Here is a 17,533-nt window from a genome sequence, read left to right as displayed (position 1 = left end):
TGAATAGGTAACAGACTGGGAATCACAAGACATATAGTCCTTAATCTTTAACTTGGCATCTTTGTATGTTTGAACACTATTTGGTCCTTTAATACCGCTGTGGCAGCATTTTTACTTTTTTATGTGGAAAAGGGCAGCACTGGGCCACATTTACACGTCTATGGTGGAAAGGGCACAACAGCAGGTCACTTAATTATTTCACGTATAGAGAGGCAGTTGAAAACTGGCAGTGCTACAGATTAGAAATTAATTAGATGTAAAATCATAAACTGAACAGCATACCATGCTCCAGATGAGGATAAACAGTGGGTGCATGCACAAATTGTAGTCTGACGGTCGTTTCGGGCAAAGTGGAGCTTCCTCAGAGAAAGTGTGGTTCAGCATGTCAGGCTACACCTAATGCCCGCAACCACTGTTTATGCTTACCTGTATTTGATCACAAATTACATCTAATACATTTCTAATCTGCAGCAGTGCCAGGTGTCAACTGTCTCTCTATATGTGCAGCAGCCTCTTCCTGTTTTCCACAAAATCACCTAGAGCACTATGTCAGTGACACATTTATAGTGCTGAATCTGAATTTTCTAATGGGGGGGCAGTACTAAGTCACATTATCGTTTTATTTAGGTGGGGAAGGTGGGCAGCAAAGTCCACTTTATTATTTTATTGGGGGACTGCACAGTAATAATTAAAGCTATACTTAATAATCTATTAGTAGTGTTAATACATGGTCAGTAATATTAAAAAAAAACGAGTCCTATGCAATTCCCTATCTCACCAGTGTTAAACCAGACTGCCAGACTACAACTGCTCCATTTTTCCGACACTCATCACCCCATCAGTCCCCACCTCTGCAACCTTGCCGAGCACACAACCAAATTCTGCACTGCCACTGCCTGCAGGGTGCATATGCTGTACCACCCCTGCCAACCGTGACAACCCATTACACCTCCGCTAAAAAAACTAAAAGTCTGAGAAAAATGTATTCTGAAAGAATAATAAAAGGATTTACTTTTATTTATAAAGTTATTTTTGTATATACTAACACTAAATAGTTAGGGGGTCAAATATGACTCCCTTTACTATTTAGAGGGTATATTACAGCTGTCTCCTTATTAACCACTTCACCTCGAAGGCGTTTTTACCCTAACGGACAAGAGCGATTTTCACCTTTAAGTGCTCAGCCCTTTCATTTGCCAATAGCTTAATCACTACTAATCACTACTAATCACAATGAAATGATCTATATCTTGTTTTTTTCACCACCAATTGGGCTTTTGGGGTTGATATTTTTTTTCATGAATTACTTTATTTTCTATGCATTTTAAAGGGAAAAACAAGGAAAAAATTAAAAAATACACTAAGGCCTCAATTCACAAAGCTTTATCAAACACTTTATCGAACGTTTGATAATTTACCTTATGAGTAAAATCTAATTTTGAATTCACTAAGGTGTTATAAATGTATTGAACATTTTATCAATAAAGCATTTGATACATCTATAACATCTTAGTGAATTCAAAATTAGATTTTATCCATGAGGTAAATTATCAAACGTTCGATAAAGTGTTTGATAAAGCTTAGTGAATTGAGGCCTTTTTCTCCAATTTCATCTCCTATAGTTTTAATATACTGTAAACACTGCTACTGTACATAAAACCCACACATTTTATCTGCCTATTTGTCCTGGTTATCACAAGATTTTAATGTCCCTAGGACAAAGTATAGTGACAATATAGTATTTGGAAATAAAGGTGCATTTTTTCTTTGGTGGCTTTTCCCCCCCACTATTTTCATGTGCAGGTGCACGGGCGGGAGTCCGCACGTGCAGGGGCGCACATGTGCACGCGCGCACGTGCACGCACACAGCAGCAGCAGCACTGTCCAACTTATAAAAACGTTTTTATAAGTCAGCTTGTCATTAAGTGGTTAAAGGAAGCTCCAGGATACCTATATAAGTCCCCCCAATACCTATCACCATATGTGCGAGGGTCATTACCCTACCTCTAACACATAGAAGTGAGGATGAGCCCCTTTATTCATGATATGGACAGGACTTTGTAGGAGAGAAGGAGACCTTGCCTTGTGGGCTGGTATAACTAAGTATGGCGGAGTCCACGTGAGTTATGGCGGAGCCCACGCCTATTTATTGTAAAGTAATATACATATACACACATATACTGTATATATATATATATATATATATATATATATATATATATATGTGTATGTGTGTATGTGTATATATATATATACACATACACATACACATACATATAAATTTATTTTTATTATTTCCCTGTAAGGTATGTTTTCCTCTCTTTCTTCTGCACCCTTCTTTCTCCAACTGTCATCTTGCTTGAAGATCTGCCCCTGGCTGGTACTCCCCATCTCTACTACCTCCCGCACCTGTCGCCCAACATCGCTATAGTGCTGAACGCCTGGAAACCCTTCCAACTTTCATTGTGCGCTGCCGCTACTCTCCCTGCCACTTCTCTGTTTACCTCTTTTCTACCAGTAAATGTAATTCATATTTAAAACTGCAAAAAGGAGTCTTTCAAAACCACCATAGCCTTCTGTAACATAATTTCCTTACCCCACTTGCAGGGATAACTTGACCCTTCTGTATTTCACCATAACACCCCCCCCCCCCCTTGTTTTGCTATTGTCCACCTCTCTCCTGAGTCCTGGGGCCCATAGAAATTGGAAAAACACTGCTTTTACTTAGTATTAGGAGAAAGCTGCTTTGCAAGAGGGAGAGGGGGGATGTTTACACCCAGATTGCATTTTACTCTGCCCCCAATGTCAGGCTGCAAGGCCATCTATTTGATAATTGCTGCCACTGTTTTGCTCATCAATTATATACAGAAAGGAAAAAGTGCACCTGTATTTCCCTATTCAGCAAGCAGGGTAGGGACAAGGTATATATCCTGGTATACAGAAAGATCATGGTAATTCATGGCTTCTCCACACCATGCCCGTGCATTTGTTAGAATGCGTGATTGTATCCTTTGAGGTGTATACTGCCGCACTAAGCCAAAATCTCTTCAACTGTAATCCTTCTAAAAAGTAAATCCTTTTTTCTGACTAATATCAGGAAAATAATTTCACAGTGAAACTGAACAGGCTGATTTGGGTATAATACACCAAGAAGAATATGTGACCTTGGAATCTAAAAGTGGATTTGGCAGTGCCATGGATTAATCCCTCTGCTAAGCTACTCCACTGTGACAGATTTGTTTTCACCAATATTTTAAAGGACAGATAGAGAGACAGGGCTTTCTTTGAAACTACATTTGTTAAATGTATGTAAAACGGTCAGAATTTTTATGAGAACATTTCTATAGATGTTAGTTTTCTTTTTAACATAAAGCATTCTTTAACACAATCTCCTGCATGTAAGTCACACTAGAACCTGCTGTGTATCACCCTGATTTCTTTTGTCAGTCAGATCTCTACAATTTTCCCGCCTCTGAAAGACTTTCATCATCAAACTACGTAATTTCTTTAGCACTTTGATTTAAATTATTAAATCCTTTTACTACTAAAAGGTAAAACTAGCGTCATTTTCAGATTAGCATTGTTTTCACACATACCAGCAATCAGTGCCCAGACAGTGTTCTCTTGCTGCTTAATTATAGTGAGTAATGATATTTATAAATCAACAGTTATATCCTACTGTGTTTATTTTGCCATGTAGAACTCATTTAACATTTAGGTAAAATGCAGTGAGATTGACATTAAGTGCTAAACTGGAAATAAAATACTTTATTGCCATATACAGTATTTCTTATGTCTAGATTACTCTTGAACAGAAATTACATAAAATTTTAGACACACGTTACTAAGCTTCCACTAACTATCAATATAGGTCACTGTGGATGAGTTCTCTGAGCCTCCTTTATCACTCACACCACTTTACAAAAGCCAGTGTTTAGTTTTAGTTTTTGCTATATCTATCCATATGGTTTACATTAAGGGCTTGTTCACACTAGAATGATCCAGGGGCAGTACATCAGTGCTGTCCATTATGATACTGGCTTTATTAATAATGCTGAAACACACAGAAAGGTATGCAGCAGTGTGTTAGAAGAATGTATTGTTGTAAAATGCATTACTGGTGACACTAAGTGCAATGCTTAGTACCACAATGCGCTAAACATAAAGTGAATGAGTCCTAAGGATGGAGGTGTGAGGGTCTATGTGGTGATGATGATATGTATGGTAAATATGCAGAACATAGCAGCCATATTGTATCTCGTAGAAGCCATATTTTTAACTTTTCTATCTGCTGTGTATCTTTCAGATAGGTATGTATGTTAAGCGGCCACTCTGGCAGCTGGCTTCATGGAGTTCCTGTATGTACATGTAAATTAACTCTGCATTGAATACCGAATAGATCAATTACGTTGGATAGGCAAATGAACCAAGACATTCCATTAGGAACTGTCTACCTAGCCTCTAATTAGGAGATGGCTAATTAGGCCAATAGAAGCCATGTCCTTACCTTTGATCTGCTAGGAAATACTGTCTCAGATGTGTGTGTCACCTGTAACCTGTGCCCCAGCAAGGAAAGAGGTAATTAGTTAACAACCTCCCTTTTTGTCCTGCATCCTGAAAAGGTGTTGCATTGCTTTGAACTTTGTATTCATATAAACAGCTACCTGTTGACCAAATATACAATCCTGACTAACTGAGTCTGGGAACTACAAAGGCTAACAGGAAACTCTGGCCAGCAAGGATGTGTTGTCACACCTGAGGAAATTGGCTTATTCCTGGACCTAGTGGCCCTGGGCCACAAATTTTGCTATAAAACACTAGCTAGGAGGATTTAGATTTGTAGTTCTTTGGAGATAGCACGACGCTAGGAACATCCTGGTTCCTGACCAGAACTGCGTTCTCCTCGCAACAACGCTCAGATCTATATGCTGGTAACGTTTATCCCCATTTTATTTTATGCAAACTGTCTTGTATATCTTTATAACTTTTATCTTTGTAATTTTTACTTTGTTTTTGTAAATCTTTTGTATATATTATTTTCTGCATTGTTCCCCTTTTTTTCAGGAATATTAAATCTTTATTTAATAAGTTTGACTTCTGATGTACTAAACTAGCTCATAGCCTAGAAAGAGAATGCAGTGTAATTTACGTTACAAGTTCAGTACCTAATTGTGCCTTGCTACTGTACGATTGTATTGTGTGTGTGGCGTTCCCATGTTTGGCCTAAGCCGCAAAGCTGACCCAAATACGAAAACGCGGACTGCGTGTAGATCACTTAACAGCAGAGTGGGAATCATTGACGTGTCTAGCAGCAGCTAGTGGTGGCAGTGAGAAGTGCTTTGAGGGGACGACAGCCTTGTTGTAGCTTGAATTAGGCTGCTCCCCCTCTCGATCTGTTCAAACCCGCAGTCGGGAACCGTATCTGCAGGCTTGCAACGGGGCCGGTTCCTGACAGGAGTCTATTTTGCAGCAAAAAAGGAAAAACTTTAGTGGACCATAGTGGACTTTGAGGGTAACTGTTATATACTCACACCACCCCCACTGTCCACCCACCCAGTGACTTCGACCACCTCCACTGTCCACTCACCCAGAGACTTCCACCATCCCCTGCTGTTCACTCGCCCAAAGACTGAGACCACCCCCCACTCCAACCACCCAGAGACTTCTATCACACCCACTGTCCACTCACCCAGAGACTTCCCCCACCCTCACTGTCCACGCACCCAGAGATTGACACCACCCCCACTGTTTACTCACACAGAGACTGACACCACCCCCTAGTCCAACTACCAAGAGACTTACACCATCCCCCACTGTCGACTTGCACAGAGACTGACACCACCCCCACTGTTCACTCACACAGAGACTGACACTAGTGATGGGCGAACACCTGGATGTTCGGGTTCGGGAAAGTTCGCCGAACATGGCCGAGATGTTCGGCATGTTCGGGCCGAACCCCGAACTTCCCGAACATCCCTATTTTGGGGGCCCTATGGGGTCGCAGGCATAAGGGGGGAGCATGCCCCGATCGCGGGGGGGGGGTCGGAAATTCCCCCCACCCCCTCCGCTAGCGCTCCCCCCTCTGCCCGCTTCCCCATTCAAAAGTTTCAAGAAGTACCTGTATAGCGGATGGCCTGGCAGTGGGCGGCACTGTGGAGTGAGGAGGAGGAGGAGTCCGGAGAGTGACGAGTTGAGGGAGGCCGGGCAGCGGGCGTGAGGTCAGCGAAAGGGCGGAACTTCCGCCCTTTCTCTGACCTCACGCCCGCTGCCCGGCCTCCCTCAACTCGTCACTCTCCGGACTCCTCCTCCTCCTCACTCCACAGTGCCGCCCACTGCCAGGCCATCCGCTATACAGGTACTTCTTGAAACTTTTGAATGGGGAAGCGGGCAGAGGGGGGAGCGCTAGCGGAGGGGGTGGGGGGAATTTCCGACCCCCCCCGCGATCGGGGCATGCTCCCCCCTTATGCCTGCGACCCCATAGGGGGGCCGTATTGCGGCCTGTTCGGCCGAACAGGGCCCTGTTCGCCCGAACAGGGGCCCTGTTCGGCCCTGTTCGGGGGCATACAGAAGTTCGGGGCGAACCCGAACTTAAAAGGCCGAACACCATGAGGTGTTCGGCCGAACTCGAACATCACCCGAACAGGGTGATGTTCTGCAGAACCCGAACAGTGGCGAACACTGTTCGCCCAACACTAACTGACACCACCAACTAGTCCAACCATCCATAAACCTCCACCATCCCCCACTGTCTACTCACACAGAGACTGACATCTCCCCCAATCCAACCACCCAGAGACTTCCACCACCCCCACTGTCCTCTCACCCAGAGACTTCCACCACCCTCACTGTCCACGCACCCAGAAATTGACACCATCCCCACTGTCCATTCACACAGAGACTGTCCAACCACCAATAGACTTCCACAATCACCCCACTGTCGACTCACCCAGAGACTTCCACCATCCCCCACTTTCCACTCACACAGAGACTGACACCACACCCTGTCCACTCACCCAAAGACATCCACCACCCTCACTGTCCACTCACCCAGAGACTTCCACCATCCTCCACTGACCACTCACAAAGAGACTTCCACCATCCCCCCACTGTCCACTCACACAGAGACTGACACCACCCCAGTCTAACCTCTCAGAGACTTCCACCACCCCCACTGTCCACTCACCCAGAGAATGACACCACCCGCACTGTCCACCCACACAGAGACTGACACCACCTCCCAGTCCAACCACCCAGAGACTTCCACCACCATCACTGCCCACGCACCCAAAGACTGAAACCACCCCCACTATCCACTGACACAACCCCCACTGTCCACTTACCCAGAGTCTTTCACCATCACCCGCTGTCTACCCAAAGACTTCCACTATCCCCCACTGTCCACTTACCCAGAGAATGACATCACCCCCCACTGTCCACTCACACAGAGGCTGACACTACCCTCTAGTCCAGCTACCCAAAGACTTCCACTATCCTCCACTGTCCATTCACCCAGAGAATGACACCACCCCCACTCTCTACCCACCCAGAGACTTAAACTACCTCCACTTTCCACCTGCCCAGAGACTTACATCACTCCCACTGTCTATTCATCCAGACACTTATTCCACACCCAATGTCCACCCACACAGAAACTTACACCACTCCCACTTTCCATATAACAGAGTAAGATGACATTCCCACTGTACACATCCTAAGGGACTGTACACCCAGCAGCAAGACCCCTAGACAATTAACACCCTTCCATACTCATAGCCTAATATTTCCACTGCCCACACAGCCACCCACCAATTACAACAACACACTTTTATTATCCTTTAACCTCACCTAAGGGTTTTTTGCATACATCTTGAACAACTTGCGATATGTGTGGGTCCATGACAGTGTTTTGTTTGTTTTTTTCCTTCTGGTTGCACTTAATGCACAGAAGTCTTTGTTCAACCAAACTAAAGTTAGAGATTGCAGTAAGTCAGGTAGGTGTTTAGTTTTATGTTGCTAACTTGTTTTTCAAAGAAAAAAAGTGCAGGAGCATATACATTGCAGATATTGGTGATAACGGTAAAATAATCCTCCTGAAAAGGTAAGGCAAACATCTGCTCACTTCTCCCAGCTTTGGGACACTTTATTCACATTTTATCTCACTTACTTTGGGACTTCTTTCTCAGCACTTTTTCTCCAGTCACTTTTTCCAAGTGGATCTCTGGTCTCCCTTTTTAATTATTAATCTTACAGATATACCGGTAATTACCTACTAGGTACTTAATCACCTGTCCTTTGTTCTTACAAACCTGTCACCCTAATGTGTTAAAGACTATGGGATATAACCTGCACCGCTGGATGGGACCATGATTCTGGATACTGATGGCATTCCCACCACATTTTCCCAAGTTTGGTCCCCACTGGATTAAAAACCCCTTTTGTATACAACTTTGGGACCTTTGTTATAGGACAAACCCCACATATGGAGAGGTTGTCACTGTTATTTTCCAAGGTTGGCCTCATTTCTTGAACAACTGCCCTCTTTATGAAAAATGGATATATAGCCTTAAAAATACTGCTTCTGCCAGTCAGTTTCCCTCTTTCCTTAGTAGAGCCCACCTTAATGGACTATCATCCTATCTAGCCTGCTTCCTTTTGTGATAGCTAATAGTTTGATGACTTCTATGCATACGATAAATTTATAAACGAACCTTGTTGATAATAGGGTAGTGAAAAAATCATGAAGTGATACATATAGGTAAGGGGGTGGGGTCTTGCCACCTCACAGTCCAAGGGCCATATGCAATTCACTTTTTCACATGAGTTTTCTCCTAGGAGATAATTTTTCAACGTCTTTTTAAAATACATTTTCAGCATTTTGTAACCGAAAAAGTACTACAAGTATGTGAGAAAGCACTATCAAAATTATTTTTAGTATTTTCTTGCTAGCTGGTGGTTTAAAATTAATTTTATTGTCAATTTTAAAAATATCACCTAGGAGAAAACTCAGGAGAAAAAGTGAATTGCATATGGGCCCATGTGTATATAAATAGCTTGTAAATAAAAATACATTTATCTGTATTCAGCTGGTCTCCAAATACTGTCCAACATGACTGTCCATTATTGTGTATAGCTGTTAGCACTCAGTTATTAGACCGTGGCTGGCACTTACACACCCCAACCCAGTTCCATTAATTGAGGCCAAAACAGTATTTCTTGAACACGTGGTGTAACGCGGAGCAGTCACTCTGCCCTGCATCCTTACGTGACTGTACACACTCTGCAGTGCCTCAAACAGACATACCGGGATACTTCTTCCAGGATGCATGCACACTTGTGTGTCATCATTATCAAGGTATTTGCATGAAAGGCACTATACGGTATATACTGTATATATAATATATATGTGGGGTGCAAAAGTTTGGGCAACGGTGTTAACCGTCATGATTTTTCTGCATAAATTGTTGGTTGTTACAACAACAAATGTCAGTTAAATATATCATATAGTAGACACACACAGTGATATTTGAGAAGTGAAATTAAGTTAATTGGATTTACAGAAAGTGCACAATAATAGTTTAAACAACATTAGGCAGGTGCATAAATTTAGGCACCACAAAAAGTACATCAAATCAATATTTAGTAGATCCTCCTTTTGCAGAAATTACAGCCTCTAAACTCTTCATGTAGGATCAAATGAGAGTCTGGATTCTGGTTGATGGTATTTTGGACCATTCCTATTTACAAAACATCTCTAGTTCATTCAGGTTTGATGGCTTCTGAGCATGGACAACTCACACCACAGATTTTCAGGTCTGGGGACTGAGATGGCCATTCCAGAACATTGTACTTGTTCCTCTGCATGAATGCCTTAGTGGATTTTGAGCAGTGTTTAGGGTTGTTGTCTTGTTGAAAGATCCAGCCCCAGCGCAGCTTCAGCTTTATCACTGATTCCTGGACATTGGTCTCCAGAATTTGCTGATACTGAGTGGAATCCATGCGTCCCTCAACTTTGACAAGATTCCCAGTTCCTGCACTGGACACACAGCCCCACAGCATGATGGAACCACCACCATATTTTACTGTAGGTAGCAGGTGTTTTTCTTGGAATGCTGTGTTCTTTTTTCATGCATAACGCCCCTTGTTATGCCCAAATAACTAAATTTTAGTTTCATCAGTCCATAGCATCTTATTCCAAAACAAAGCTGGCTTGTCCAAATGTGCTTTAGCATGCCTCAAGTGGCTCTGTTTGTGCTGTGGGCAGTGAAAAGGCTTCCTCTGCATCACTCTCACATACAGCATCTCCTTGTGTAAAGTGCGCTGAATGTTTGAACGGTGCACAGTGACTCCATCTGCGGCAAGATGATGTTGTAGGTCTTTGGTGCTGGTCTGGGGGTTGACTGACTGTTCTCACTATTCGTCACTTTTGTCTATTTGAGATTTTTCTTGTTTCACCACGTCAAGCCTTAACGTGAGCTGAGCCTGTGGTCTTCCATTTCCTCAATATGTTCCTAACTGTGGAAACAGACAGCTGAAATCTCTGAGACAACTTTCTGTATCCTTCCCCTAAACCATGAATGTGAACAATCTTTGTCTTCAGGTCATTTGAGAGTTGTTTTGAGACCCCCATGTTGCTACTCTTAAAAGAGGAGGGAAACTTACAATTGACCCCCTTAAATACTCTCTCATAATTGGATTCACCTGTGAATGTAGGTCAGGGGGTCACAAAGCTTACCAAGCCAATTTGAGTTCCAATAATTAGTTGTAAAGGTTTTGGAATCAATAAAATGACAACAGTGCCCAAATTTATGCACCTGCCTAATTTTATTTAAACAATTATTGCGCACTTTCTGTAAATCCAATAAACTTCATTTCACTTCTCAAATATCACTGTGTGTGTCTCCTATATGACATATTTAACTGACATTTTTTGTCGTAACAACCAACGATTTATACAGGAAAATCATGACGATTAACAAGGTTGCCCAAACTTTTGCACCCCACTGTATATATACAGTATATGAGATATTTCGTCCCACAGTTGACAGTTCATGTCAGAGCACAAACCAAGCATGAAGCCAAAGGAATTGTCTGTAGACCTTTGAGACAGGATTGTCTTGAGGCCCAGATGGGCACGCCTACAGAAAAGTTTCTGCTGCTTTGAAGGTCCCAATGAGCACAGTGGCCTCCATCATACGTCACTGGGTGACTGGGTTAAAATAAGGCAAGGTGGGCAGAACCACATACAGTAAATCAGACACAAAGCCAACATCCTGTGGTATCTTCAGAAATGACAACATCTAGTTATATATTAAAATCTTCTAGTGAGCTGTTCTGAGCAGTGTGTATGCCTGAAGCAGAGAGAGCTTCTCAGAGAGTGTTTTGAGTTGTTTACACACAAATGGAATTGGAATGTAAACAAAGATATTGTTATCTCCAATCTGGATGCGGATTTCAAGCTGAATAGCCTTTACATGGCAGGACAAGGTGCTGTGTTTAACTGTTTCAGTGATGTTCTGCTGAAAAAAATTGTGGGTTAGTAGCTTTAAAGTAGTAAGGAATCATTTAGAGCAAAGTAAAAAAGCTGACTTACAGACCACTTAAATGTTAGATGACCGAAGTAGGTCAGATCAACTGAATGGAAGCTCTCGCATACCAGGAAAGATTAGATAAACTGGGCTTATTTAGCCTGGAGAAAAGATGCCTTAGAGGTGATCTAATTAACATGTATAAATAGTAAAATATAAAAGCTTGGCAAATGAGCTATTTGTTCCTAGGCTTATGCAAATGTCTAGGGGACATAATATGTGCATGGAGGAAAATGTTTTAGCCATTCATTTAGGAAGGGTTCTTTACAGTAAAAGAGATTAAAATGTGCAATGTATTACCACAGGAAGTAGTTAAAGCAATTTCTTATCTGTGTTAAATGTGATCTTAGATGTTTTTCTTGCATTAAAAGATATCCATGGCTATAATTGCTACATAATTCCTGGTGGTGTTGATCTGGGGATTTTATCTGATTGCCATCTGGAGTTGGGAAGGAATTTCTTGCCCTTTTGGGGCTAACTGGACCATGCCTTATAAGGGTTTTTTCACCTTTCTCTGGGTCAAGAGGGATATGTGATGGTGCAGGTTAGTGTTGTACCGTATTTGCTGGGTAAACTTTATTGTTTTTACCCAAATAACTACTGGTACATAACTAGAATAGTGTATATCCAGTTAATGTTCATTAGACATGGGTCATAATCCTTTAAGGGCTAATGGTTAGCCCTCACTGGGGACTACAGCTAGATTATTCATTTATTTTTACTGCATGTGATCATTCGAATGGGCCTGACAGGGTTCTCTTCTGTGTTTATCATTTTTAAAGTGTATTACGGTATTCTTTTTGGCTAAGTCAATAAATAAAGATATGTTTTTGTATATATTATTCTACTATGGATACTTGATTTAATCAGGGTCCTAGACTTGCTATAGTGGTGTGGCTGGTGTCAATTCAGGGGAACTTCTCCCTTGCAATTGTTTAACTTTTTTTCCCGGAGCACACTGTATGCAGCCTACACATTCTGAAAGGTGTCAAAGTACCTAGATGATCAGTATAAGTGATGTGACATGTGGCTTGTATGTTTACAACCGGTTTTGGCTCTGGAAAAAGGGACTACAGCAGCACTTAATTGCAGGCCCCTAAATGTTATTAACCCCCCCCCCTAAGCGGTTTTCTAGTGCTGAGCTCAGGCTCCGTCTTGGGAGCTGGAAGCGGTAAGCCCAAGCTCAGCTCAGGCTGGCTAAAACTGCCACTCCCTTTAATCTCCTGGGTCCTGCGCTGGCCAGCAGGACCCAGGCTTCTCCCCCTGGCCGCCGGGATCCCCTTTACCATCCGACCTCTGCCTGGGTTTTGACTACTCTCTGCCTGCCGCCTGCACCGACCTCTGCCTGGATTTTGACTACTCTCTGCTGGCCGCCTGCACCGACTCCTGCCTAGATTTTGACTACTCTCTGCCTGCCGCCTAAGATTGATAGCAAAGGGAATAAAGTCTGAAAGGAATCACGCTTCTACTGCTACAATTGTGATGTCACCCTCTGTGCCATTCCTTGTTTCAAAATATACCACACACGGGAGGTGTATTATGTTTATATTTACACACTGTATAATAATCTGCTGCCTTATTTGTACAGTTTTGCAATTTTTTCAGTTTATTGATACATTTAATTATTTCAACAATTGTGTGTTCCAGTCTTTTATTTATTTTATTTATTTATTATATTTATCTGATTTATTTTGGTAAGTTACGACTTAAAGAGACTCCGTAACAAAAATTGCATCCTGTTTTTTATCATCCTACAAGTTCCAAAAGCTATTCTAATGTGTTCTGGCTTACTGCAGCACTTTCTGCTATCACAGTCTCTGTAATAAATCAATGTATCTTTCCCCTGTCAGACTTGTCGGCCTGTGTCTGGAAGGCTGCCAAATTCTTCAGTGTTGTGGTTCTGCTATAAACTCCCCTCTATGCACACTGCCTGTGTGTTATTTAGGATTAGAGCAGCTTCTCTCTTCTCTCTCTTATCTTTTACAAGCTGGATAAATCGTCCTCTGAGCTGGCTGGGCTTTCACATACTGAGGAATTACAAACAAGGGCAAAGCTGTTTGCAGGAAGAAAAGAGCAGCCTGAAACTTCAGTGCATGGGGGAAAGAAACACACAAATGATCTCTTGAGATTCAAAAGGAAGGCTGTATACAGCCTGCTTGTGTATGGATGTATTTTCTATGTGTGGACATACTGTACATCAACCTACTTCCTGTTTTGGTGGCCATTTTGTTTGTTTATAAACAAACTTTTTAAAACTGTTTTTAACCACTTTTAATGCGGCGAGGAGCGGCGAAATTGTGACAGAGGGTAATAGGAGATGTCCCCTAACGCACTGGTATGTTTACTTTTCGACTTAAGAATTGGAGGCCTAAAATTCTTGAAAAAAATGTACCGCTTTTAGACCCACAAATCCAGACAGAAATGCACCACCAGGGAGGTTAATCCTCACAAAGCCAAAAAAGTTTTGGGTCTTTGGACAACTTTCTGGCACATTTTAGTAAGCACAGGCAAAGGAAATATTTTGACAACAGAATCATTTTATGACACCTTATAGCTGAACTTAGGTCATAAAACATTTTGGCAGCAAGATAGCTGTGACTGTTAATAAAGGTCTATGCTTTTATACAGTATCAGTTATTCATACAATACATTCACAAGTTTCTCCCCAGTATGGTTGTATGCTATAGAATTGTAGGCACAAAACAATGATGGAGAATATTGCAATGTTATAGGAATGATTCTCAACTTCTTATACCATTCCATGCCCTCTCCATAATAAGTACTTTGCCAAAGGCAGGTCTGATCTGTGGCCCACACAACCACTTTGAAGGTTATGTATTCAATGATGCTTAAACAGCTTTATCATTTTTGCCCTGGTGGAAGCACCTTTAGCTTCCTTGTATAACCTGTACAAATGGGAAGGATGGAAGGTTGGAAGGAAGGAAGGAAAGGAGGGAGGGAGGGAGGAAGGAGAGAGAAAGAAAGTAAGAATAAGAGACTGAGAGAGAGAGAGTGTGAGAGCGACAAAGAAAAAAAGAAAGAAAGACTGTATACTGAGAATAAAAGTGTTTAATGTTTCCATACTATAGAGAGGGGTGTCTATTTGCCATGCATATTAATTGGAAAACTTAAAGGAAACCTAAATTGAGAGGGATATGGATGTTTCCTTTTAAACAATATCAGGTACCTGGCAGTCCTTCTGACCTCTTTGGCTCAGTAGTGGCTGAATCACACGCCTGAAACAAGCATACAGCAATCTAGTCTGACTTCAGTCAGAGCACCTGATCTGCATGCTTGTTGAGGGACTGTGGCTGAAAGTATTAGAGACACAGGATCAGCAGGAGAGTCTGGCAACTGGAATTATTTTGAAAGGAAAAATCCATATCCTTCTCAGTTTAGGTTCCCTTTAAGTTCTGTTTTAAGATGCCTTTCTGCAACACTGGGTACTTTTTGCAAGCTTTTTGTCTCAGTGTTCATCCACTGCCATTGTGGAAACCCTGATTTTTTTAGTGCCCTCCACTCTCTCACCATCTGCGATGAAGTGCTCTGGCACATGTAGTGTGACCTTCACTGTTAGTGGGCAGGATATTTGCGACCCACACACCACAGCCAATACGCAGGCACTCACCCCGACCAACGTCAGGGCTGTTCGGCTCAGTGGAGTCTTCAGTGCACCTTAAATTAAGAATAAGAGAGAAAAAATTAGTATAAAAAAAGTATATTAAACAGTAGACGATAATGAAAATATGAAAAATACTTTCGACCCATTCCTCATAGAAGGATTAAAAAATATTTTTTTTTACCAATAATGCATCTAGCTTGCATTATTTTGGCCCCTTTTATTAAGTTTCACACAGCAGTAGCACACCAATTTTTTAATCAGGTCTGTAAAGGTGCCCTTACATCAGACGATGTATGGGCAGATCGACCAAGAGACATCTCTTTCTGATCGAATCTGATTGGAGAGAGATCTGTTGCCTGCCCATACACTGCAGGTCAATTCCTGATTGATTTCAGCATGAAATCTCTTGGAAATCGGCCATGTGATGCCATGAGCACCACCTCCGGTGCTGTACCTCTAGTGTAAAATGTGCCCCCCCCCTGTACCCTGTGCATGAATACTTTACCTGTCAGTGTCCACCACTGGTTCCATGCTCCCTCCTCCATCCACATACACGTGCCCCACATGGTTGCTGGTGGAACGTGAGCGTGTGTGTGGCGTCACATAAGTGCCCACATATATACCGGCAACAGGGGCGTCTCACCCACCAGGCAAGTATAGGCGGTTGCCTGGGGCGCCATGAGGTGGTGAGGCGCATTCCCCCGCCGCTGCTACTGTGACCATGTTTTTTTGTTTTTTTTATATTATATTACCTCCTGACTCAGTCCCCGGTGCTCGGCACGCTACCATGTGCTCAGCAGTGCCTCCACCTCCACTTCTCCCCAGCCAATAGAGCAATCAATACTGCTCTTCTCTGCCAGGGTCCTTCTTTAAAGCTGTGCCCCTTCTCAGTAGCCACACAGGTAAAGTGTTTATCCCGTGTGGCCCAGCCTTTAACTCCGCCCCACGCCAGTCAAACCAGGAGCCAGCGGCCAGCCAGCTTATGCCCCCGACAGTCTGACCCCCCACCTGTGTCACTGGCTGCACACAGACACTGGAGCGAGACAGCCAGGGGACAGATGCAGTCACAGAGCGAAGAATGTGATGTGTCCGTGTTGGAGCCCCGCCCCCGCACAAGACAGCAACACAGCCCGGGAGAAGGGAAGTTTCTGCTCCAGAGTAGTGATGGGAATTCCGGCTCTTTTCAGAGAATCAACTCTTCTGAATCGGCTCCCATTAAAGAGCCGGCTCTTACGGCTCTGAATCGGCTCTTCATTAAATATCACTAAACACCACTCAGAATCGGAGTAAAAGCCCCGCCCCCGTCTCCATGACAATTCCAGACTGCTTCTCTGACTGGGGCAATCCCTCCTGCTACTGCTCTGCTCCGCCCCATACACTCCTACAAGCTGCAAGAGGAGGACTACATCTCCCAACATGCCTCAGCGCCCTTTATCGCAGAGCAAAGCAGAGCTCTGTGGGGCGGCTGAGGCATCAGCTCTTTCAAAACTGAGAACCGGCTCGTCGTTCGCAGCAAAGAGCCGGCCCGTTCGCGAACGACCCATCACTACTCCAGAGATGATAAGCTGCATGCACAGGCAGAAGAGAAGGTATGCAGGCAGGCTGCTAAGAACACTTCCTGTCCTGTGTGCAGACTCCCAGTACTGTTATAACTGCTAGAATGTGCCCTGCTCTTTTGATACTAGAGTTTTCTTTGAAAGCTGGTTAGGCTGTAGGCTGGTAAAGCTGTAAACCTGTGCTTTAGTGCTGTCTCTCCCTCTCCCCTCTCTGTCCCTCTGCCCCCTCTTCCATCTTATGCTGTCTCTACCCCTCTCTGTTCCTCTGCACTCTCTTCCATCTTATGCTGTCTCTCCCTCTCTCCTCTGTTTCTCTGCACCCTCTTCCATCTTATGCGGTCTATCCCTCCCCCTCTCTGTTTCTCTACCCCCCTCTTACATCTTATGCTGCCTCTCCCTCTCTACTCTTTCCCTCTGCTCGGATTACGTGTATTTTCTGGTGAAACGCTTCCACATTACGATTATCTTCTGACAACGCTGCCCCATTACGATTATTTTCTGGTGAAACGCTGCTGCCCTATGATTAATTTCTGGTGAAATGCTGCTGCAATAAGTGTATTTTCTGGTGAACCGCTGCCACCTTACGAATATTTTCCGGTGAACTGCTGCTGCAATAAGTGTATTTTCTGGTGAAACACTGCCACATTATGATTATTTTCTGGTGAATTACGATTCTGAATTACGATAATTACTATTATTTTCTGATGAAACACTGCCGCATTATGATTATTTTCTGGTGAAACGATGCTGCATTATGATTATTTTCCTGG

At 43.1% G+C, this 17,533-nt stretch overlaps 1 protein-coding gene across 3 annotated transcripts in view; it reads right to left on the bottom strand.

Moving 5' to 3' along the window:
• The window catches only part of ASTN2 (astrotactin 2), an 818,428-nt gene that overhangs the window by 521,304 nt on the left and 279,591 nt on the right, over positions 1-17,533 (bottom strand). For all 3 annotated transcript variants that reach the window (XM_068248102.1, XM_068248105.1, XM_068248104.1), the window contains exon 5: positions 15,114-15,260. In XM_068248102.1, coding sequence (XP_068104203.1) covers positions 15,114-15,260 — 147 coding nt within the window. The remainder of the gene's footprint in view (positions 1-15,113; positions 15,261-17,533) is intronic.

The sequence above is a fragment of the Hyperolius riggenbachi genome, chromosome 8 (genome assembly GCF_040937935.1).
Source record: "Hyperolius riggenbachi isolate aHypRig1 chromosome 8, aHypRig1.pri, whole genome shotgun sequence".
NCBI lineage: Eukaryota > Metazoa > Chordata > Amphibia > Anura > Hyperoliidae > Hyperolius > Hyperolius riggenbachi.
This window is presented reverse-complemented; position numbering and strand designations above follow the sequence as displayed.